This window comes from Ceratotherium simum, chromosome 1 (genome assembly GCF_057802395.1).
Source record: "Ceratotherium simum simum isolate JZ-2026a chromosome 1, ASM5780239v1, whole genome shotgun sequence".
In the NCBI taxonomy this organism is placed as follows: domain Eukaryota; kingdom Metazoa; phylum Chordata; class Mammalia; order Perissodactyla; family Rhinocerotidae; genus Ceratotherium; species Ceratotherium simum.
The window spans coordinates 94,382,230-94,406,964 of NC_141900.1; the positions used below are offsets into that span (position 1 = coordinate 94,382,230).

The 24,735-nt window shown below is 40.2% G+C and overlaps 1 protein-coding gene across 2 annotated transcripts in view; it reads left to right on the forward strand.

The window, feature by feature from the left end:
* Positions 1-3,261: 3,261 nt before the first annotated feature.
* UBN2 (ubinuclein 2) overlaps positions 3,262-24,735 on the forward strand; it is a 74,629-nt gene continuing 53,155 nt past the window's right edge. The window contains exons 1-3 of one of the 2 annotated variants that reach the window (XM_014787709.2): positions 3,262-4,007; positions 10,724-10,813; positions 24,541-24,642. In XM_014787709.2, coding sequence (XP_014643195.1) covers positions 3,534-4,007; positions 10,724-10,813; positions 24,541-24,642 — 666 coding nt within the window. In that variant the 5' untranslated portion in view covers positions 3,262-3,533. Of the gene's footprint in view, positions 4,008-10,720; positions 10,814-24,540; positions 24,643-24,735 lie in introns of both variants that reach the window. The other variant, XM_014787708.2, reaches the window with a different exon arrangement.

The window sequence follows — 24,735 nt, forward strand, 5'->3', positions numbered from 1 at the left end:
CTAAAGTGGCTGTTCATTTCAAATTGGTGATCATAACCACTTAGAGGATTGTGAAATCAATTTTGAGGGTCACAAGCAGCATTTTATTTATTTTTTATTTTATTTTTTTTGAGGAAGATCAACCCTGAGCTAACATCTGCCAATCCTCCTCTTTTTGCTGAAGAAGACCGGCCCTGGGCTACCATCCATGCCCATCTTCCTCCACTTTATAGGGGACGCCCCCACAGCACGGATTGACAAGCAGTGTGTTGGTGCGCCCCCGAGATCCGAACTGGCGAACCCCGGGCGGCCGCAGTGGAGCACATGCACTTAACCGCTTGCGCCACCAGGCCGGCCCACAAGCAGCATTTAAAAAAAATGAAATAGACTACAACAGAATTTAATTTAATAGAAAATATCAGAGGGCACCACATTAATCCTTATCCCAGGCTAGAGTCGGGGAGGGAGGGGTGATACACACATTGGTATCGCATTGGAATTCCTGGGTTAATTTGTTGGACAGACAACATTGTACTGCCTAAATTTACATTATCACAACTACTTGTGATTTATCAAGTGAAGTACAAGAGAATTTTATTTGCTGATAGAAAACCCAGAATTTTCAACTGAGTTCCAATGAAGAACTTTAAGTATGTTTTTGAGATAGGGTGTGTCATCAAGTATGTTGTGTGTGTGTACTATAATTTATTAATCAAATTGGCATAAATTGTTCTCAAAGAAGTTGCTTTATTATTAGAAGAAAAAGAAATAATAAATTAAAAAACACAGGAGCATGTTCAAGTTTAGCGCTGGATGTGGAAGCATAAATAGTGAAAATACTGAGAAAAACGTTCCTCTCATTAGAAAACATTGACTTTACATCTCATTCTAAGAAGAAAAATACAACGAATTTCCTGCAAATGAAAGCTTAATACCTTCAAAATTAAAAGGACATTTGAAAATACAGCACAATCAACTTGTCAATAAGTCCCTAAAATACTCTTAAGGAAAACACTTCTATGCCAGATATATGTAGCAAAACAATTATATAGAGGAGTTATTGTCTGTATGGATAAAAATATTTTCAGAATTAGAAAATAGCATTTAGGTCAATAAAAATTAAACTATACAATTTATAATGGAATTGCAAGTGATGGAACAACAAATATGATCAGGAAACATAGTAGAGATACAAAAAATTGTTTAAAACTACTAAACACATAAGATAATTTGAAACATTAAACAAAAAAAATTGTATATAAGATTCATTTGGTCTTCAAAACCTTAAATAATTGGATTAAACATGATGTTCTATGAAGAGAATAAATTATTGTGGCTTGGTACTTCATTTACACAGAAAAATGATTGCAATACATGAAATTTATCATGTTAGATTAAGATTAAAGAATTTATTGCTAAGAAGAAAGTGGATTCACATTATTAGTATTCACAATACCCGTATATATAAACTAGGATTTTCAATTTTGACCCATTTAAAAATAAAGGAAAAGATCAGGCTCAGTAGTAGACCAGATGTGATGTAGCATTGTCCTCATGCCTTCTGGACTGGAATAAACCCATGAACAAGTAAGGACTTCCATGGCATTAAATAAAATCTTTACTAATATGCTTCTGTACTATTTATGTTAAGGTTTGTTTCTACGTTGTATTCTAAAATGTGTTTATATTAACTTTGTTCTTTATGCTACACAATAAGGAAATATTGTGAAACTTGTATTTCAGATATGTGTGTTTGTGTGTGTGTGTATACTGGGTTACAATGTAAAATCTATTTCTTACTGTGGGTCATGGATCAAAAAGTTGGAAAAATACTCAATGCGTTAGAAGTTAGCAGAAGATAATGTTGGATGAGTAACACACCTGCAGAACGATTTGGCCTACAGACCACCAGTCTGCTGTTTGATCTAAACTGTGGAGAATATTTGAATATGAGTTAAGTATAGAATTTACATCGTAGGTAACGTGCAGGTAGGACAGGGAATGATACAAAAAACACCACTGTTTTAGAAGCATTAATACAGCCCCTTTGCAAGACTAGCAGGAATAGAGACTGAGGATAGAGCGGTCACTTAAGTACTATTAAAACAATACAGAAATGAGATCCTAATGCGGAATCAGAATAGTAGCAATGGGAAAGAAGATAATGGGGGTAAAACACAGTGCCAAGGAAAAATAATAGCAACTTAGAGCTCGGAGGGACCTCTTGAACCATCGATTCCATCACCATCTTTATACAAATAGGGAAAGTAATAGGAGAGCAAAAAACTGAACCTACTCATAATTTGTCTGACGTCACACTGACTCAACCAGAGTCATCAATAGGTGTTAACATTGTTAATCCGGTTAATGGAATCAACAGGAGGCGTGGATTCCTTTCAGGATGTGGAGGGCGAGCCCTCAAAGTTGCTTTCTATTAATGGATTAAAATGGATAGTAATTCTCACTCTTTTAAAATGAATTCCAATTAGTTGTCTGCAAGGTGTGCCTACAAGGCTTTCTCAATCAATGCTCCTCCTCCACCCCGAAATGGGTCATTTAGCATTCTACTTTCGGAAAGCACATCCCCTGAAACACCACCACTCCCTCCTGAGAAGTTTTCTATCACTAATTTCAACAGCTAAGGCTTTATGAACGAGCCCAGAACGGGCCATCTGCTTGTTTAATTTCCCAACTGCAAAACGTTATTGCGCATTTTACGACCGGGCCACACACAAGCCCACCGCGGCCGGGCGAGACAAACAGGAGTCGGTCTGGGAAAGGGAGGCCTGTGGGAGTCAGTGTTGCGCTCCGCGGAGCCGAGGGCGAGTCCGGCTGGAGTTAGCCATTTCCTTTCTTCCCTCGATACTTCGGGCTGCGGGGGCGCTGGGCAGGCAGGCACAGCGGCCGGTCCGCGCGGCCCTCTACCCTTTCACCGTATCCGCCTTGAATAATCAGCTGACAACTCCAACTCTCTAGGGCCGAAAGCGGAAAGCTCGCGCCAGCCGGGACCCGGCGCCATGACTCGGTCAGTCCCGGGCACATCCCGACCCTCTCCCTTGGACCAGCCCCATTCGCGCCTCCGGTTTCCGGGTGCGAATAGGAAGCTTCTCGGGAAACCCCAGACCCCTCCCTTTTAGGAAGGGCGCAGACAGCGTCTCCGTTTCCAAGGAAACCGGTTCTGCCATGACGTCACTTCCGCTGACCTGCCTGGTCTCCAGACTGTTGGGAGGAAAAGAGGAAAACTGAGCCACAGCCACGACGGTGGACGCGAGCGTCTCTTGTCTGCGCATGCGCCCGCTCAGCGGCCTGCTTCTATTTATGTGGGGGATCCAACATGGCGGCTGCGGCGACCCTGGCGATGGCGGTGGAGCTCATCAGGACATAGTGGCGGGGAAGGGGGCACGGTCCGCACTCACGGTGGCGTCGGCGGAGACGGCTGAGGGTGGTGGAGGGAAGAAAAGCGACGGAGAGCAAAAGGAAGGGCGGGCAGGCAAACAACTCGGCGTAGAACCGAGCGCCGGCTCGAGCGAAGGCAGAGGGCCAGAACAGTGGGGATGGCGGAGCCGCGCAGAGTAGCGTTTATTAGCCTGTCACCGGTGAGGCGGCGCGAGCCCGAGTACCCGGGGGCCGAACGCGAGCCCGAGTACCCTCGCGAGCCCCCCCGGCTGGAGCCGCAGCCGTACCGCGAGCCGGCCCGGGCGGAGCAGCCGGCCCCGCGGGAGGCTGCCCCCCGGTCGGATGCGCAGCCCCCGCCGCGGGAGAAGCCGCTCCCCCCGCGCGAGGTCAGCCGCGCCGAGCCGCCCATGTCGCTGCAGCGCGAGCCCCCGCGGCCGGAGCCGCCGCCGCCGCCGCCACTCCCGCAGCTGCACTTGCAGCCGCCCCCGCCGCGGGAGTCGGCTTCCCGGGCCGAGCCGCAGCAGAGGCCGCCGAGGGAGACGGTGCGCCTGGAGCTGGTGCTCAAGGATCCCACCGACGAGAGCTGCGTGGAGTTTAGTTACCCGGAGCTGCTGCTGTGCGGAGAACAACGGGTACAGAAGATTCTTTCCTCATCCCCTAAGACCCTGGGAGCCTCAGAACCCGACGGCCTTCCCCAGTGGTTTGCACTTTCCGATGCCCACCATGTGTGTCTCGGGTCGCCCGGGAGGGTGGGCTGGAAGGGGCAGGGCCGAGTGGGTGGACGGGTAGTTGGTGCTGCTTTCCTCTGTCCCCCAGGGTTGGCCGAGGCTGCCAGCCGGCTCCTCCGACCCCCGTCGTGCGCCCGCTGCAAACGCAGCTCCAGCCGATTTATCCTCTGCACCTTTCAAAACATCACATTTTCCTCCTTTTCTCTGTGTTCCCCACATAAAATGTGGGGGCCCTGCAAGTTGCGTGGTTGAATTTTCCTTGTGGAGCTCCTGTTGTCGTTCCAGTAGAAGGGAGGAGAAAACCTTGGGGGACACGCCCCCCGATCTGAAGCAGTGAGATTGTGTAACCTCTCTAGTATCATCCTCATCTTCGTCAGTGTTTGTTATGCTTGACGCTGTGGCTGCTGAGATGTGCTTGGGAGCGCGGGGGTATCTTTCTTAATAGAAGGGGATTTAAAAGTAATCTGAAATTTTTCAGACTAAGGATTCCACTTTAGGAATGAAGGAGAAGTGGATTAGTTATCTGGTTACCTATTTTGCTCTCTTGTGTTGGTATTGGTAAACCTTTTTAGCTTTGTTTTCTCTGGAGTTTATATTGTAATTGAATGAGAAGGTGTTTCTCCTGGTTTATTTGGCGCCTACAATCATATTCTTATTTGAGTGCATGTCATTAGTTTATAGGTCCAAGTTGGAGGATATTGCACTTGGCCGTTGTAATTTTGGAGAGTAATGAAAAAAATCTTAGCTTTGAATTTTTAAAAACTTTATTGAAAATAGGTAGGTATGCCTTTGATGGAACTAGTGAACAATGGAGAAGGAGAGAGGTTTGTTGGTAATTGTAATTTTTATTGTTGTGGGTTGATGATCTTCAGAAGTAAACTAAAAAGGGAAATGAAAGAGTAACAGTATTAAGAGAACAATTTCTCTATTGTTTAGAGGTTATGTATGCTGTTTATTAGGTTTTGCTTTAGCACAGGTCTAATGGACTCTAGAAGGCTCTTGTTTTGTTTTCATCCTCAACTATCGTTATAGTTGAAATGAATGACTCTTTTTGTGTGTGTGTGAGGAAGATCAGCCCTGAGCTAACATCCATGCTAATCCTCCTCTTTTTGCTGAGGAAGACCGGCTCTGAGCTAACATCTATTGCCAATCCTCCTCCTTTTTTTTTTTTTGCCCTAAAGCCCCAGTAGATAGTTGTATGTCATAGTTGCACATCCTTCTAGTTGCTGTATGTGGGTCGCGGCCTCAGCATGGCCGGAGTAGCAGTGCGTCGGTGTGTGCCCAGGATCCGAACCCCGGGCCGCTAGTAGTGGAACGCGAGCACCCAACCGCTAAGCCATGGGCCGGCCCAAATGAATGACTCTTTAGTTTAAAAATATCATATTAAACTGTCACTAGATCTTGTTTATTTTGTGGCCAATAGTATTTTGATCATTATTTACAAATATTGTTATGTGGTCAAATCATTACTAAATGTTTGCAACCAAAATGAATTGTTAAGGGTAGAGATCATTTTGGGCACTTCCACATAGCATGTTGCCCTGTAGACTCACTTTAGTGCCCTTATTATTTATAAATGTGATGTCATTTTTTTCCCTAAAATAATTTTGAAAATATTGGATTGGAGCATTTTTCAAAGAAATTGTATTTGATCTTCTAATATAAAGTAGGTTTGCAGTTTTACTACCTAATCTGTTTCATAAATTACAGATAAAAACACATCATATTTGGGTTAAAATACTTAATAGCTAATGTTTACTGAGTTCTTGCTATGTGCTGGACACAGTTCTAAGTTTGGTACATGACTTGCTGAGTTAGTGCAGCAGAGTTCCATGAGGTAGGAACCATTATCCCCACTTTACTAATGAGGAGGCACAGAGTGGTTATACGTAATTTTATTAGTATTTCTTTCTATACTAGTACCAAGTCTTAGCAAAACAAAATTTCTTACAGTTAACTCAGGTTTATATTTAGAAGATCCTCAGGCCGGCCCCGTGGCTTGGCGGTTAAGTGCGCGAGCTCCGATGCTGGTGGCCCGGGTTCGGATCCCAGGCGCGCACCGAGGCACCACTTCTCCGGCCATCCTGAGGCCGAGTCCCACATATAGCAACTAGAAGGATGTGCAGCTATGACATACAACTATCTACTGGGGCTTTGGGGGGAAAAAATAAATAAATAAAATCTTAAAAAAAAAAAAAAATCCTAGAAGATCCTGCCAAAATAAACTAAAATTAGAGTCATAGTAGAAATACAGAGACCTCTATCAGGACCCTCTTTATGCTGTAATATTCATGCATTGATGAATTAGTAATAGAAATGTATCAGTTAATTATAAAAAAAGTTAATTTTGAGACACCCTACCTTGTTAACTTGATAATATCAGAACCACTAGTTTGATGTAGTAGGAGAGAGATGAACAATTCTGTTTAATTTTTCTGTTTATACTACCAACTTAGGGGTTAATTATTCCAATTTTCTCATTGTATATTCAGCTGTGTATCCTTTGTCATATTCCACTGAACAAAAAAATCCACTATGGACTGACCCTGTGGTCTCGTGGTTGAGTTCAGCATGCTCTGCTTCTGCGGCCCAGGTTTGGTTCTCAGGCTTGGACCTACACCACTCATCAGCAGCCATGCTGTGGCAGTGACCCACATATAAAATAGAGGAAGATTGGCAACAGATGTTAGCTCAGGGTGGATCTTCCTCAGCCAAAAAAAAAAAATCCATTGTTTATTACAATGCATCTTTGCAACAAAGATTTGCCAGATTTTCCTATGATTACTCCCAATGGACATATTTATTACATAAGAAAGTGTAAAAAACACCTTTCTAAATAAAGTAGTCATCCATGAAGGGAAATCCTAGGAAGAGAAATCATCAAAAACCAAAAATGTGGCCATTAGAATTCGTTTAGAAAGTAGCTATTCCAGGGCCGGCCCCTGGCTTAGCGGTTAAGTGCGCGCGCTCCACTGCTGGCGGCCTGGCTTTGGATCCCGGGCGCGCACTGACGCACCGCTTCTCCAGCCATGCTGAGGCCACGTCCCACATACACCAACTAGAAGGATGTGCAGCTATGACATACAACTATCTACTGGGGCTTTGGGGGAAAAAAGGAGGAGGATTGGCAATAGATGTTAGCTCAGGGCTGGTCTTCCTCAGCAAAAAGAGGGGGATTAGCACGGATGTTAGCTCAGGGCTGATCTTCCTCACAAAAAAAAAAAAAAGAAAGTAGCTATTCCAAAATTTGGTTTTTCTTCCTCTCAGAGGGAGTCCAGTTATTTAAAAATTAAGAGGGATGTTGTAATATTTTCAAAATAGTTTTAATTTTGAGTTAGTGTAATTGGACAACATACCATGTAGCAGGGTAAGAGTAGAAAGGGGAGGAAAAGAGATCTTGTAAAATTAAAAGAAAAAAAGCTTCTAAAATTTCAAAATAGCCATCTGTCACTGAAGATTTTAGCTCCAAGTCCTTAAGTTGATAGGTGTAGGTATTAAAAAAAGTCTGTGTTACATGTGATTATCATCTATATTGGGGTGCATTTAAATCACCCCCCCATAAATACTAAATGAACAGCAAAACCCTGATTAATCGAATGCAATCAGAATATTTTCTACATTTTATTTTTATTAGCACAATTAAATGAGCATATGTTGGCAAAATTTGAAAATCAAAAGCCCCTTCCTCCAGGTTGTCAGGACACAGGTTAGCTAAACCCTTAACCTTGTTATCTCTGTAGAGCATTGAGCCCTGAGTGAGGTGGTTCAGGATGGTGACTAAGGCATTACAGTCATCTCTATCCTGAAGTACTAATTTGTCCAGCATTTCTGGCTAAAGGGAAATAGTACAATTTAGAAATAAGTTTTAGTAGTAATTGATATACAAGAAATTCTTTTTTAACTCTCAGTAAACCAGAAAATCGGTTACTAGAACATCCATTTGTAACATGATTAATTGACCTTTTACTCTAAGAAGAAAAATAAATGATTATAGTCTAATGTGATTATACTGTTACAGAGTTCTGGGGTATTCCATTGCTTGTCACATCGAATATTTTGGATAAGCTATATGGAAGATCTCCTGAAAATGGTGTTAATGAGTTAACGTCAAAGGACAAAATTATTAGGTCAATGTTACGTGTGGATAGTTGGTAATTTTGAGATTTAGTAATTTTTCAGATCTGAAAACCTGAAAAACATAAAGAAAGCTTACTTAGAACCTTGATTGGGGGTAGAAGGTTATTTCTTAGTTGTGAAAGAAAAGTGAGTCAGTTTTCTTAAATTTATTTTTTATAGAAAGTCAAGAGTAAATAAGAGATTTTCTTTTGATGCCTCTATAAAGTCTACATAAAACATTTTAGAATGGCATATAAGGTGATTCTTACTAAAAATATATATCCATGTATTTATGTTTGCGCATATAAAATAGATTAGACCAGTAGAAAGACCTAGTATTTGGACTTGACAGTGATGTGAAGCAACAGTTTATAATGGCAAGGCATTGTGGTTGCTCACTGTCCTTACCTTTATTTTATTTTTGTAATTTTTTTGCTGAGAAAGATTCACTCTGAGCTAACATCTGTGCCAGTCTTCCTCTATTTTGTATGTGGGTTGCTGCCACAGCATGGCTGCTGATGAGTGGTGTAGGTCCATGCCTGGGAACCAAACTCGGGCTGCTGAAGTGGAGCACGCCAAACTTAACCACTAGGCCAGGGGGCCTGCCCATGTCCTTAACTTTAGTCTCAAGTTAAGGCGGTATACCCTGAACATGCCTAGTATTTCTTATTTCATTATTAGTCTATTCCTGCTAGTTTATTTCCTTTCAGATCATGTTCATATTTTTTATTGGTAACTCCTATCGGGATAAAAGATTCTATAAATTTATTGCTTATTACAATAGATAATTTAAAAAATTGTTTAAGCTTTAAGGAGTTTCTGTTTATTCTAATGCCCTAGATATGACAAGTTGTTTTGTATTCATTCTGTCTGTATTTTTCTGTTGTAGTTTTTAGACTGATCATATCTCAGCCTTTATATCGAGCGTGAAGTGTCTCAGTTCCAAAGTGTGCAAATCTTTGTTCCTTCTGCATTTTTTCTTGCCCTTCAGGGTCAGCCAAATTTGTATCCCGTATTTCAGCTGTAATGTACTTTCAGTTTTAGTTACTTGAAGATGTGTAGTAAAAACATCTAGCCATCCTTTTTTTTAAATTAACTTTCTGGTCAATTATCCATAATTAGACAAAAATAGCATTTTTATCCATACATGGCTCCTTGTTTTGGCTTTTTTGTACATTGAAAAACCATGTATATGAAATGTGTCTGCTAAAATAGTAAACTTGAGTAAAGGACGTGGTTTATTTTTTTGTTTGTTTTGGTAAATAGATGGTAAATGTGGGATCCTAGCTGTGTGTTTTTTTTAAAACATATAGTAAACTTTCACTCTTTTCCTGCTAGTACAAAGCCATGGTAGTGTAATCTGTTTGCAGCTATTTCACTTTTCTAGCTTTGTTTAAAAGTAGTATGTATTCTATGAATGGATATCCATTGACAGGGTGTAGGTGATATAGAAGTTGTTGATGCGGGGCCTCAGCAGAAAGTCATAGCAGCTTCAGGTACGCTAGTGATAACTCAGGGCAGATGGTTAAACGTTGACTCTAAATTAATAACCTAGAGATCGTTTTAGAAGCATTTCCTGTGACCAAAGCAGTTAATCTTTGCTTGGAAGATCTCAACCTAGAGTTATAAGTAGGATTTTCATTTTTATGTAATTTTCTTGGGGTTTTTTGGAGCCTTGTTATTTTGGATGAGGTGACCGTATGATCATTTTGTAGGTGGAGACAATTTGAATGGTTGAGTTCTTAACCACCAAAAAAACTATTTTTGGTTTTTTTTGGTGAGGAAGATCAGCCCTGAGCTAACATCCAATGCCAATCCTCCTGGGTTTTTTTTTTTTTTTCGCTGAGGAAGATTGGCCCTGGGCTAACATCCATGCCCATCTTCCTCTACTCTATATGGGACGCCACCACGCCACAGCATGGCTTGACACACGGTGTGTTGGTGCATGCCTGGGATCCAAACTGGTGAACCCTGGGCCACCAAAGCAGAGCATGTGCATTTAACCGCTGCACCACTGGGCTGGCCCCCCAAAAACTTTAAAATGTGTAAGAGTCCACTAAAATTGCAAGTACTTTTGCTACAAACCAACATTTCTTTCTAGTTACTTTTATTTTTATTTATTTATTTATTTTTGCTGAAGAAGATTCGCTCTGAGCTAACATCTGTTGCCAGTCTTCCTCTTTTTTTTTTTTGCTTGAGGAATATTAGCCCTGAGCTAACATCTGTGGCCAGTCTTGCTCTACTTTGTATGTGGGTCATTGCCACGGCATGGCTGCTGACAAGTGGTGTAGGTCCGCTCCTGGGAACCAAACCCGGGCCGCGGAAGCAGAGAGCGCCGGATTTAACCACTAGGCCATGGGGCAAGCCCCTCTAGTTACTTTTAATGCTTCTACTTATTTGTTAATATTTGGGAAAATTGACTCTTAAATTTAAGGATATATTTAACTCTGGTTAAAGTAATACTAATACTTCTATTTCTTTTCCCATTCGCTTTGAATCAGAAGAAGCCCATTCATACAGAAGACCCATTTAATGATGAGCATCAAGAGAGGCAAGAAGTGGAAATGTTGGCTAAGAAATTTGAAATGAAATATGTGAGTATAATAAACTCTTCACTTAGATAATTTTATCCTATTGGCCTGTTTTCCTTCTGTGACTGGTTGGGAGGGCTTATAATATCCATTGCCCATCTTATCTTGTTCTCACAAATTGAATGCAAATGAATGGTTAGCCAGTCAAATAAAGATTCTGATAGGTTTGTAATGGCCATAATAGTAGTCATCATTTATTGTACTCCTTCTAGAGTCCAGGCAGTTTGCTTAACATATAGTATCTCCAATCCTTATAATAAAACTACAAAGTAGGTAATATTGACCATATTTTACAGATGAAGAAACTGAGGCTCTGAGCTCAAGGTTAAGTAACTGATCTAAGGTCACACAGTGTCAAGAACTAGGCTGCGTGTCCAGGTCTGTCTAGCTCTAAATCTTTGCCCTTTCCACTGCCATTGAGAATGCTACTTTAATTCCCCTGGTGTAGTAGTTCTCAAGCCTTCCTGCCACTGAAGAGTTTGGGAATGAATGTGTGTATTTTTAGGCCCCAGGATTAGAATCAATCAGAAGCAGGATGATATTTCTTTGAAAGTGTCTTGTTTCCCTGAAAAACTCATGTACATTTTATATTTTATGCCACAATAGCTTGGTGTTTGTTTTAATATAAAAATAAAATTTAATTACCTGATTGTGAAGTTGCTTCACATTTTCTCAGATTTTTTTAGTGTAATTGGCTTTTGTAGAAAGATTCACTCCTCATCCCATGTTTATTCTGTAGCTTTAACTGTTCCTTGTCACTTTGCTAAAACGTAACCCATGAGAAGCAAGACCTTACCCTTTCTGGTTCCCCTGTGAGCATTGAAATGGATCTCACGGAGATGGGATGTCAGCCCACACTAGCCCTGTCAGTCATGTTATCCTCAAAATGCTACTTCAATCTTGATTGACACTGGTTGGCTCCTTGTGGTGGTGAAGAAACCCTTTGGGGGTGGGGGAAATACATGAGAATAGATTGGAATGTGGGTCAGGTTCTAGGCCACACTTTACCACCTACTAATCATGTCCTGTGGGGAGGTTATTTAACCTCTCTGGGCCACAGTTTTCCTATCAGTAAATAGAGAGGTTCAGATTTTTTGAAGCCCCTTCTGGCTCTGTATTCTGTGATTGTATAATAATAAATTTTGAGATGGACTGGTGGGTGTTTTCACGGAAGGAATAACAGAAGTTGTCACTTACAGTAATTTGTAGGGTTTAATTACAGTACTGTGTTCTCAGATTGTAAATCTTGAAATATTGTCTGTACTTTTTATACCAGTTAATATATTTGTTAAATTTACTGTTTTAACCAAGCAATACATTTCCATGGTTCAAAATTCAAAAATTTAAAAAAAGTATACAGTGAAAAATCTTCCTTTCATTCTCTTGTCCACCCACCTTATCTCACTTCCTAGAGGCAAGTAATGTTCTTGAGGGTCCTTCCAGAGATATTTTGTGTATGTCTCTGTATATACATGTATTGCTTCCCCCACCCTCACCCCTTTTTACACATTACAGAGTACTTTACACAGTTCTGCTCTTCACTTTTTTCGTTTACTATATCTTGAAGATTTTTGCACATTGGGACAAGGAGAGCTTTCTCTCTCTCTCTCTTTTCAAGGCTGCATGGTATTCCATTGTATGGAATATCACAGTTTATTTAACCACTCCCCAAATGTTTAATAGGTTGTTCCCAAAAATTTGCTCTTGTAAATAGTGCTACAGTAAATTACTTAGTAGCATGGCATTTCACACATTTTCAAGTTTGTCTGTAGGGGACAAATTCCTAGAAGTGGAATTTTTAGGTCGAAAGATTTATGCATTTATAGTTTTGGTGTATATTACCGAATTACCAGTTTCTAAATTACCAGTTTTCACTCCCTCCAACACTATTTTAGAGTGCCTATTTTTCCATGGGTTATAGAACCAAGGATTAGAATTGCCCTTTGCAGATGGGAAAATTTCTAGTATATGATCCTGTAAGTAAGAATCCTATATCCATAGGATCCTTATATTGATTATATAGTGATCATATGTCTATATGATCTTATAAGTAATGTGATGTACTGCCTCAGAGTTATTAAATCTTAATGGGGAGCCCTTGGATAGTACTTATCATAGAGAAACCAATGTTCTGAAGACATTGGTTGATGTGTAAAATTGAGTTCCAGATAAATGGGATATATCCAGGCACTGTCATTGCGCATGGATAAAATGTTACTCTTGTTGTAATCCAAATTAATGGACTGTATTTCTCCTCTGGATTTTTATTTTGGCTGCTCACTCTATTTGCGTTCTAAGTAGAGATTTAAAATGTCCTACCTCATGAAGGCTTTATGTGCGTAAACCTAAAAGTATGCCATGAGTATTATATCTATGAGTATTATATAGATATATTGTAACAAATTATGTGGAGCCTTTTAAGGGGCTCATCGGGGTAGAAGTGACCTGCGAGAGGATACCTTGTCCGGCTTTAGGCTCTAGGCTGTCACAAAAGATCATTCTTTTTTTTTTTTTTTGGTGAGGGAGATCAGCCCTGAGCTAACATCCGTGCTAATTCTCCTCTTTTTGCTGAGGAAGACCGGCTCTGAGCTAACATCTATTGCCAATCCTCCTCCTTTTTTTGTTTTTCTTCCCCAAAGCCCCAGTAGATAGTTGTATGTCATAGTTGCACATCCTTCTAGGTGCTGTATGTGGGACGTGGCCTCAGGATGGCCAGAGAAGCGGTGCGTCGATGCGCGCCCGGGATGCGAACCCGGGCCGCCAGCAGTGGAGCGCGCGCACTTAACCGCTAAGCCACCGGGCCGGCCCAAGATCATTCTTAAATAACAAAAATCTTTATTGGTGTTCAGGGGTACAAATTCAGATGTCTATATGTATATTTATATTTATACATATATATATATTTTAAGTAAAAAAATCTTTTTTACTTACACACAATTTTTTAAATACTGTGCGTGAAATCATGCAAAATATTAACCCACCAAAGTTAGATTTCCTTTTTCTAATTTTTTTGCAGATGACAAAAAGAGGATTCAATTCTTTGAGGCTTATAAAACAAATAAAACTTGCATCTCTAGCTACCTTTTCTTTTTACTTTTGTTTCCTTCATATTATAATTTAGATGTCCTTGTCATTATTTCTGAAAATTGCTTGTTACTTCTAGCCCTTTGTTTCTTAAATGTTGTGTATAAATAATAAAGTATTGGAGCATTTATATTGGATGTACAAAGGGGCATGATAGTTGCCCTCTCCTGGAGAAACTTTCAAAATAATTGGGAAGACGAGACATATATATGACACACAAATGCAGTGCCAAGCAGTGCCTGTAGAAATGAGTGACTTTATTTTGGGGATTTGAAAGTCAATAGAAGGGCTAATTCCATTCTTGAAATTGGAAGAAATTTTGGAGACTTTGGTGGAGGGTCTTTGAATGGATACTTCCAGTCTCCTGTGGAACCGATTTCTCTGTAATTCCTAGAATAGCTTTTCAACCCTCTGTAGGAGAGTGGTGGAGAGTGGTGGATGAGAGGCAGTAGTGGCAATGTATTGTGGTGAAAGGAGCACAGGATTATGGGTTAACACAACTGGATTCTGATCCTGTCTTTGCCATATTAACTAGCTGGGTGACCTTAGTGAAGGCTCTTGGCTTTTCTTTGTGTGTGTGTGTGTGTGTGAATGTGGGGAAGATTGGGTCTGAGCTAACATCTGTTGCCAATCCTCCTCTTGTGCTGAGGAAGATTGGCTCTGAGCTAACATCTGTGCCCATCTTCCTCTATTTTGTATATGGGACACTGCCATACATGGCTTGACGAGCAGTGTGTCGATCTGCACCCGGGATTTGAACCTGCGGACCCTGGGCCATCGAAGCAGAGCACATGAACTTAACCTCTACGCCACTGGGCTGGTCCCTCTTGGCTTTTTTATGCTTTGGTATCTGTGAGGGGAAAATAAGATCTGCCTACCCAACTTTATAACAAAGGGGTTTTGTCAACATCAGATGATGAAATAGATTATTAGTGTTTGAAATATTTAAAGTACTATCTAAATGTGAAATACTGTTTAGTAGCTTAAACATATCACTCTTGTGGAGAAATGCTCTGTCTTAATGTGCGTGTCATAAATTCTTTTTAACATAAACATCTGTGGAATTTTAACCTCTATTAATTGACTGCCCCACTGATTTTGATCTTTTAATTCAGGCATTCTGTTCCAAATGGCCTTTATCTTTGATTCTTCAGTCACTTTTTTAGATTCTTCTTAACTATTGTGGTCTTCTTAAAGACCACAACTAAGTATTTGGAAGCTTTTAAGAAAATCATCAGGCCAATAGGGACCTGGGAGAAGATTCTTTGTCCAATGATAGGCTCTTACAAAAGGTCACTCTTAAATAACAAACCAAGATCTTTATTTTTTTTTATTTATTTATTTTTTTTGTGTGTGAGGCAGATCAGCCCTGAGCTAACATCCATGGTAATCCTCCTCTTTTTGCTGAGGAAGACTGGCTCTGAGCTAACATCTATTGCCAATCCTCCTCCTTTTTTTTCCCCCCAAAGCCCCAGTAGATAGTTGTATGTCATAGTTGCACATCCTTCTAGTTGCTGTATGTGGGACACGGCTTCAGCATGGCCGGAGAAGCGGTGTGTTGGTGCGCGCCCGGGATCCGAACCCGGGCCGCCAGTAGTGGAGCGTGTGCACCTAACCGCTAAGCCACGGGGCCGGCCCCAAGGTCTTTATTGACCTGTACTTTACTGTCCTGTAGTTACTTTAGTGTCCTGTAGTTCAGGAGTAGCAAATTCACATGTCCCCAAGATCCCTGCTGATTAATTAGTGAAGCAGGCCAGATGGACAATGTATGTGGGGGATTGTCCTGAAGAGGGGACAGCACATGCCCTGTCTGAAGGGCCCGGCTGCTGCTCAGCTCCAGCCTTTTGTTACTTTGCAGAAACTTGGGCTTAGAGTTGCCAGATCTTCCCATCTCTCAAAAGAAGGCCCAAATCAGGATTTTCCTCTAATGTCTCTTACTTCTAAATGTTGGCTTCTAATTAAAACATCTAGTGGGCCAAACAAAATACATCTGTGGGCCAAATTCAGCTCTCAAGCCCTAGTTTGAGACCTTGATATACTTGCTTCACTGTTGTTGTTGTTTTTCCTAATATATTTAACTCATTAGTCCATCTATTTTACACTCTGCCCTTTCTCTTTTCTGAGCAGAGTGGTTGGCGGTACATGTGGGAGGTTATGCCATTTCCATTGTGGAGGAGAATGCCTTTGTAGGAAGTTGCAGAGAACTGAGCAAGTTAAACTCAGTTGGAGGTTTCCAGTTATGGGGAAAAATAAAATGCACTGAGATGTGACTGGTCCTGTGAGTGATGTTAGTGATAAATTCTCTGGTTTATTGGAAGGCCTGAGAGGCAAGTTTATGGCTTTTGTGGTCTTTAGTATGTGTAGCTGTTGGTTGTGCGGGAGAGGAGTTGCGTCAAGTGGAGCAGGCTGCCGCTTGAGGGAGAAGGGAAGGATAACCATGGAGGATAGAGTGTGTCCTTTCTCTTGTAGCAGTCGCTCAGGGAAGAAAAATTGAGACAGTTTTGGTAGTTGAAAAACAATAATAACAGAAATTATAGGGAGTATAAAATTGTGAAAGGAGCACCCTTTATTGAATGGTTTCTTTGTGTTTTTCCTGTATTCTGTCCTATTTTTATTGCCTGTGTCCTAGTTCCTGTTGTGTTGCTTTTCAAGTATCGTGACAGTGCACATTCAGCGTCAATTGCTAAAGGTTTTTTTGGGAAAAGGGAAATATAACTATTCAGTATTTATTTTTACCTAGAGTATGCTAAATACTCTAAATATACTACATAAGATTTGTATAGAAATCTTATTAAGTAACTAAGTCCAAATTTTGACATTTCTGCTACTCCGTAGGCTCCAAATTTGTCTTGTTGGTTACTGTAGGAGGGAAGCAGGATACAGTTTAGAGGCCCCTGTGCCTTTCCTCATTCCCAGTTTTAAGGCTCCAAATGTTGAGGCTGAATATCCTAGTTTCCAACTCAGCTTTTAGATGGTTTCTAGGTTGTGTATGCTTTTTTTGAGGCCATATATACTGTAGAGCAGGGAATGAGGTTCAGTTTGATGAGTATAGACATGTTCGCTAAGCCTTCTAGGACATAGAATAACGTGTGGTGGTGGGAAGATTTCTTTCAGTGCTTTTCTCGTTGTGTTAACCCAGCCATCTTGAAAGATCGTGCTATCCTAGAATTGGATATAAATTCAGTAACCTAAATGAAAACACTTAGTGTAGTACCTGGTGCCCTAGCAGGGGCTCAGTTAAGACTATTTGAATCTGAATGACTGAATAGGAAGACATGTGTTCTGCCAGGGCATTTATTAGCATTTATGAAATCAAATTACAGCTTTAAAATCTGCTTACTTTACCACGTAAACTTTGAATACCACCTTTGATGCTTAATTCTAAGTGATTTTGGACTCAGAGCACTGGTAGCTTCATATTTATTTTAAAAGGGAGGATAGGGGTTGGTTTGATGGTATGAAAGTAATTCTAAGCAGTCTTATAAGTAAAGCAGTTGATCAAATGGAGTTAACACTTTTTGGGTAAAAACAAAGTATATTTATAAAATTTCTTGATTTTCTTTTGGTATGGCTTTTAAAACTGATTTTGTCCAGATGTGTTTTAAAGAATGGCAATATCTTGGAGTAACTGTATAATTTCCAAAGAGTGACTTTTTCACAGTAAATACTACTTAATTGAGTGGAAAGGAAATATATGTTTATATTTAAAATAATTATGGATTATTTAAAAAGTATCCTCAAATATGAGGTTGATACAAGTGGATATTAGAAAGCATTTATGCTCTCTTCCTGGGAGTTTTAAGAATTCTTTAATTGCTCATGTTGTCAGATGATCATCCACACTTGTTGAGGGGTTAGAGCTTCCTTGGGAACCTCCTTGGCTGGTTTTCCTGTTTGTTTTGGCCTTGTATTAGTTCTGGTCCCTAAGGATCAACTTGGTAGGGCATCGGGTAAAGCAGTTTGGGCAAACTTGTTAACATTAACACAAAATAAATTCTACTTGCAAAGCACAAATGCCAGTGTACTTAGGTTCTGTAGACCAGCAATAGTATGACACTACATATACAATAAAAACATAAAATAATGTCCTTTGAAAACAAACAGAGGTGAGGGAGGTTTTTAAATAAAGTGCAAGGAAGAATTCTCAACTCAAATAATAGTTTCTTTATTGCAGTTAAACCAATTGTAATCACTTGCCATGACATGCCCTTTTAATTCCTTGGCCTCTTTGAGCTAAATAAGTTCTCTTCAACTTCCTTAAATTTCTTAGGAACAATTGAGAATCAGCAGTTTTAGGGTACTTGGTAGGAGGGCTCTATATCCATAAGTGGTGATTATAGAAGTGTATGTATACTGTTTCGATGCTGTTAAGTCAGCTCTTGGCTGTCTTTCTGCTGACTTAAATCTCTACCCTTTTCTATTGGTAGGTTAAGGAAATCAGCAGAGGTGGAGAAAGATAAGGTTGTGACAGGGCTGGGACAAATAGGGAAGCTATGTGACCAGGGGATACTTTCTTCTCAGTTATAAGACTGGAGTCTTAGCAATCAGTGTCATGCTTCCTCTGTCTTCCATAGGTGATCAATGATGGTGACTATTAGTTAGGTTTCTTGTTACTTGGAGGCAGTCGGGGTCCTGTCTTAAGAACATCTTGTTTGTTTTACAGCTTAGTGTTACAGTGTACTCAGACTGCGTTGGCTTGAAACACTGGTTATCAGGTTAAGCAGGTACTAAAGACTCAGTCATTTTCTTCTGAGTCATAGTAAACTAGTGCCCTAGGGGAATAGATTTGAAGGAGTTTCTTCATTTTATTTATTTATTTTTTATTTATTATTATTTTTTTAAACTTTTATTTTATTTTATTTTCCCCCCAAAGCCCCAGTAGATAGTTGTATGTCATAGCTGCACATCCTTCTAGTTGCTGTATGTGGGACGTGGCCTCAGCATGGCCCGAGAAGCCGTGCGTCGGTGCGCACCCGGGATCCGAACCCGGGCCGCCAGCAGCTGAGCGCACGCACTTAACCGCTAAGCCACAGGGCCGGCCCTCTTCATTTTAGATATAGCAAAATTCAAGGTTTTTTTTAAATTTGGAAAATACATTTTTTATTTTTATAAGATGCATTTATTGTGTAAACTGTGGAACATGGACAACTGCAAAAGTCCAGGGGATTTATCAGTTTTGATTTGATTCTGCCACAGGGGGTATTCTTGCTCAGGATGCTGAAAAAGAGAGTGGTTCAAAATAGGCCTAGTAGGGAAGAGACTGTAATATAATCCTTTGCCAATCTATTTTGAGTTCCTTTAGGTGAAATTTTAATGTTCGTGAATTAATTGGTTTGTGCCTTTTTGGCAGCTGTCAAAAGTTTGGTTCCATTTTATACCATATGCATGTCTCTGGATTTCAGCATAATTGGGGAACTAGAGACCTAGAGTTTGGAGAATAGAAAAGGGGGTAAGGCAGGAGGCAGCCCAGGGGAGAAGTTGTCCAATGAGGCCAAAAGGTGAGGAAAAGTAAAACTGAGGCCAAAAACTGTGTTCTGGTGGCCTCTTTGATGAAGGAGGGAACTGGGATGTACTTAACAGTAGGTGCTTTGGCAGAAAGCCGTTAATAGATAGAGCAAAGGCCGTGTAACCCTGGCTAATGGAGAAGGGCTCTAAAAAGTCACTTAATTTGGTCCCTTGTGGTGATTGATAAGGCAAGTGGACATAGAAGACTTGTTGTTGACTAATGTTGACTGGCTCTTCAACATCCTGTTTTAGCCAGTGGCTGCATGTTCTTTGGGATTCCTTTAATGTAATTAATCTTTGTATTTCTAAGTTATTGGCCATTATGTGAAAAATTATGTGATTTGTAGTGAAAAACATGAAAGAATTTTGTTCTTAAGAAAGAACAACACAGGCACGGATGTGTCAAACACAGCTTATCCAAAACTCTTTCCCCAGGGTGGGACTGGGAAGCAGAATCATATAGGGAGTCAAAAACAGAATGGTGTTAGATGTTTGGTGGACCAGACCTAAGAAAATAAAATTTCTTGAATGGGTAATACATGTACTTGATGAAAATGCAAAAGATAGAAAAGGTAATATGATGAAAGGTGAAACTCCATTCTACCCCTGACTCCCAGCTAACCAGTTGCCTCCTCAGAGATAAACACTGTTTGTTTCTTGTCCCAGAGATCTCTGTGTATGTACGCATTTACATATTTCAAAGATTTTGTTCACTGTAAAAGAATGTATAAATACAGATGAACAGAGAGAAGAAAATAAAAAGCACCCGTAAGCCCACTGCCAGGCATAGCCACTGTTAATAGTTTGATGTGTATCTTTTCAGGGCTTTTAAAAATGCATGTATGTGGAGCCGGCCCCGTGGCTTAGTGGTTAAGTGCTCACGCTCCACTGCTGGCTGCCCGGCTTCAGATGCCGCGCGGCGATGCACCGCTTCTCCGACCATGCTGAGGCAGCGTCCCACATACAGCAACTAGAAGGATGTGCAACTATGACATACAACTATCTACTGGGGCTTTGGAGGAAAAAAAGGAGGAGGATTGGCAATAGATGTTAGCTCAGAGCCGGTCTTCCTCAGCAAAAAGAGGAGGATTAGCACAGATGTTAGCTCAGGGCTGATCTTTCTCACAAAAAAAAAAAAAAATGCAGTATGCTTACGTATTTGCTCTCTTGCACTTAAGAAAAAATTTTTTTAATCCCTTGAGTAATACATGAATACACTCCTATTGTTAAGAACAAATTCAAATAATAAATATTAAGCCAAAGTCTTCTTTTACACTGCCTCCAATTATATGCCTTCTCGTCAGTAATAACCATGGTTATCTGCTTGTTGTAATTCTTTGAGCATTTTATATCTATCTATAGATGTGTATTGCTGTGTTGTGTTTTTCATGAGACCCTACTGACTGTGTGACAGCTGAAAAAGCAATATCTTGTTATTTTAATGTTGTCTCCATGATTACCAGTTAGGTTTAATACTTTCAAATGCTTAGTGAGCATTAATATTACCTTTTCTATGAATAACCTGAACTATGCATAACATTTGGTAAACTGCTTTCGTTGCCTTTTATGTTATTAAATATTCCTCTACCACGTTGTGGTATTTTTTGTTTTTTATTTATTTATTTTGTGTGCGTGTGTGAGGAAGATCAGCCCCGAGCTAACATCTGCCAATCCTCCTCTCTTTTTTGCTGAGGAAGACTGGCCCTGGGCTAACATCCATTCCCATCTTCCTCCACTTTATGTGCGATGCCACCACAGCATGGCTTGACAAGCGGTGCATCGGTGGGCGCCCGGGATCCGAACCCCAGGCCTCCACAGCGGAGCACATGCACTTAACTGCTAGGCCACCAGCCCGGCCCCTACCACGTTGTTTTAAAATGGCTGTTAACATTGAATGGATGTGTCATAGTATATATAATTTATACCTTTATCATTGTTATGATGCTTGGTAAAGATCTTATACTTGTATGATCCTTTTTTTGAGAGGCATTTGGTCAGATTAATGCTTTATAATTAAGTAAAGCTTTAGCCATTTTGTTTACTATCATTGGTAAGATTTGCATTTACTTGTTTAACCACTTTACTGCATATATTAGATTATGGACTCAGAACGTTAACAATAGCTATAGTTTCCTGTGGTAACTACTGGTCACCTCGACTAGACTTAATCCTAAATGTCTCTAGTTATACATAAGTTACTTGTACTTCTTCATATGTTTGATTGTGCCTATTACAACAGTACCTATTTGTTTTTTTAGTTTTCTCTAGGTAAATCTTACAGGCAGCTAGTTGTGCCCAGACAAAAAATATGTTAGGAGAGCAGAAAAAGATCATTGTAATTTTAAGTAGAAAGCATCAAGGAGAAAAGGTTTAAAACTTGGGCTCAGCTGTGAAGGGTGGGAGAATTCAGAGAAGAATAAGAGATTATTCCAAATAAGGGGAAAGTATGAGGAAAGATAAGCAAGTGTGTTTGGAAGGAGAGTGGATAGAGTGAATGGATCAAAGTGTTCAAGTTGGAAAATTGTAAGAAAATGTTGGAAAGGCAGCTTGAGTCAACATGTAGAAGGCATTTAATTAATGCCACATTATGAGTTTTGGATTTATCTTATAATAGATAGGATGCTTCTGTGGCATTTTGAGCAGGGAATGATATGAAATGATATTTTAGAAATATTAATTAGATTATATTATACAGGATAAATTGAGGATAAATAGAAGGGAAGAGAAGCTAATTAAGGCATTCATTACATTTGAGTGAAAAACAATGGGCAGCATGATAGCAATGGCACTTAGAATGGAAAGGAAGCTGTAGATGTAAATAATTGTATGAACAAAGGTTTGTGGGGAGAGAAGTTGAAGTGGAAATAATCATGAGGGGTTTTAAAGATCAGCATTATTTATTATTATTTTTTTTGTGTGAGGAACACCAGCCCTGAGCTAGCATCCAATACCAGTCCTCTTCTTTTTTTGCTGAGGAACACTGGCCCTGGGCTCACATTCGTGCCCATCTTCCTCTACTTTATATGGGACACCACCACAGCATGGCTTGCCAAGCGGTGCGTCGGTGCACGCCCGGAATCCGAACCGGCGAACCCCGGGCCACCACAGCAGAGTGCACGCACTTAACCGCTTGCGCCACCGGGCTGGCCCTGGAAGATCAGCATTATTGAAGTATAGTTTAAATAAATGCAATTCATCCATTTTGAGTGTACAGTTGATGAATTTTGACAAATGCACACAGTTCTGTAACCACTACCATGATCATGAAATAGAACAATTTTATCACCCCAAAAAGTTCCCTTTTACCTCTCGACAAATAATCCTCTCCCTCCAGCCCTGGCAACCTGTGATGTACTTTTTATCACTATAGATTTTTTGTTTTGTTTTTTACCTTTTCTAGAGTTTCCTATAAATGGAATTTTATAGACTTTTGTGTCTGCCTCTTTCACTTAGCAAAATGCTTTTGAAATTCATTCACGTGTGGCATGTTATCAGTAGTTCCTTCCTTTTTATTGCTGTGTGGTAATCTGTCATAGGGATGTACCACAATTTGTTTATCCATTCTCTGGATGATGGGCATTGGGTTGTTTCCGGTTTTTGGCTGCTATGAATAAAACTGCTCTGAACATTAGAATACAAGTCTTTGCCTGAACATAACATTTTTATTTCTCTGGAGTAAATGATACGAGTTGGATTGTTAGGTCATATGGTAAGTGTATGTTTAACTTTATAAGAAACTGCCAAACTGTTTGGCAAAACTGCTGTATCATTTTGCACCAGTCATGTAAGAGAGTTTCAGTTGCTCCACATCATTGTTAACACTTGGTATCATCAATCTTTTTAATTTGAGCTAATAATAAAGTTTTTTTTTTTTTTTTGTGAGGAAGGTCAGCCCTGAGCTAACGTCCATGCCAATCCTCCTCTTTTTGCTGAGGAAGACTGGCCCTGAGCTAACATCCATGCTGATCTTCCTCCACTTTTATGTGGGACACCGCCACAGCATGGCCTGACAAGTGGTGCATCAGTGCACGCCCGGGATCCAAACCCGGGCTACCAGCAGTGGAGCACGCGCACTTAACTGCTACGCCCTGGGGTCGGCCCCTTGTTGTTTTACTTTTTAAAAAACTTTTTTATTTAAAAAGAATTACAGGCTCACAAGAAGTTGCAAATATAGTACAAAGAAGTCCCTTGTACCAATCACCCAGTTTCTCCCAGTGGTAATATCTTACATAACTATAGTTATCAAAACTAGGAAATTGACATTGGCACAATACAATTAGCTAGACTATGGACCTTATTCAGATTTCACCAGTTTTTGCATGCACTCAGTTTTTATTTTCTCCTATGTCTGTATGTATAATTCTATGACATTTTAAAAAGTAATTTTAAGAATAGCTTGGATTTACAGAAACGTTGCAGAGATAATCCAGAGAGTTCCCGTATAGTGCTCACCCACTCTCCCCTATAACATCTTACATTTGTATGGTAGATTTGTTACAGTTAATGAAGCAACATTGGTATATTACTATTAACTAAACTCCACACTTTATTCAGATTTTACTAGTTTTCCCCCAGTGTCCTTTTTTAGTTCCTGGATCCCATCCAGGATACCACATCACATTTAGTCATTATGTCTCCTTAGGCTCATCTAGATGGTGACAGTTTTTCAGATGTTTCTTGTCTTGATAATCTTGACAGCTTTGAGGAATACTAGTCAGTTATTTGTAGAATGTCCCTCAATTTAGTTTGTCTGATGTTTTTCTCATGGTTAACGTATAACGGGGGTTATCGGCTTTTGAGAGGATGACCACAAGGTAAAGTGCCATTTTTATTGCATCATATCAGGGATATATGCTATCAACCTGACTTATCACTGTTGATTTTGACCTTGATCACCTGGCTGAGGTAATATTGGCTAGGTTTTTCACTGTACAGTCACTTTGTCCCCTCCTTTTCATACGCTACTCTTTGGGAGCAAATCCCTAAACACAATTTACATTCAAGGTATGGGGGACTTAAATTCAGCCTCCTGGAAGGGGGTTTATCTACATAAATTATTTGGAATTCTTCTAACAGGTATTTTTTAACTTGATGGAAACAGCATGAGTACTGAATTAGTGTAACATATCTGTTCTTTGCAGGGTGGGAAACCCCGTAAACACCGGAAGGATCGGCTACAAGATTTAATTGATATAGGCTTTGGCTATGATGAGACAGATCCATTTATTGATAACTCCGAGGCTGTGAGTAGTGTTTCTTTAATATAGCAGCAATTTTTTGTCTGTTTGGGTTAGAAGTCAAGGGTAAAGTAACTAAAATAGCTCGTTGAATGTTTT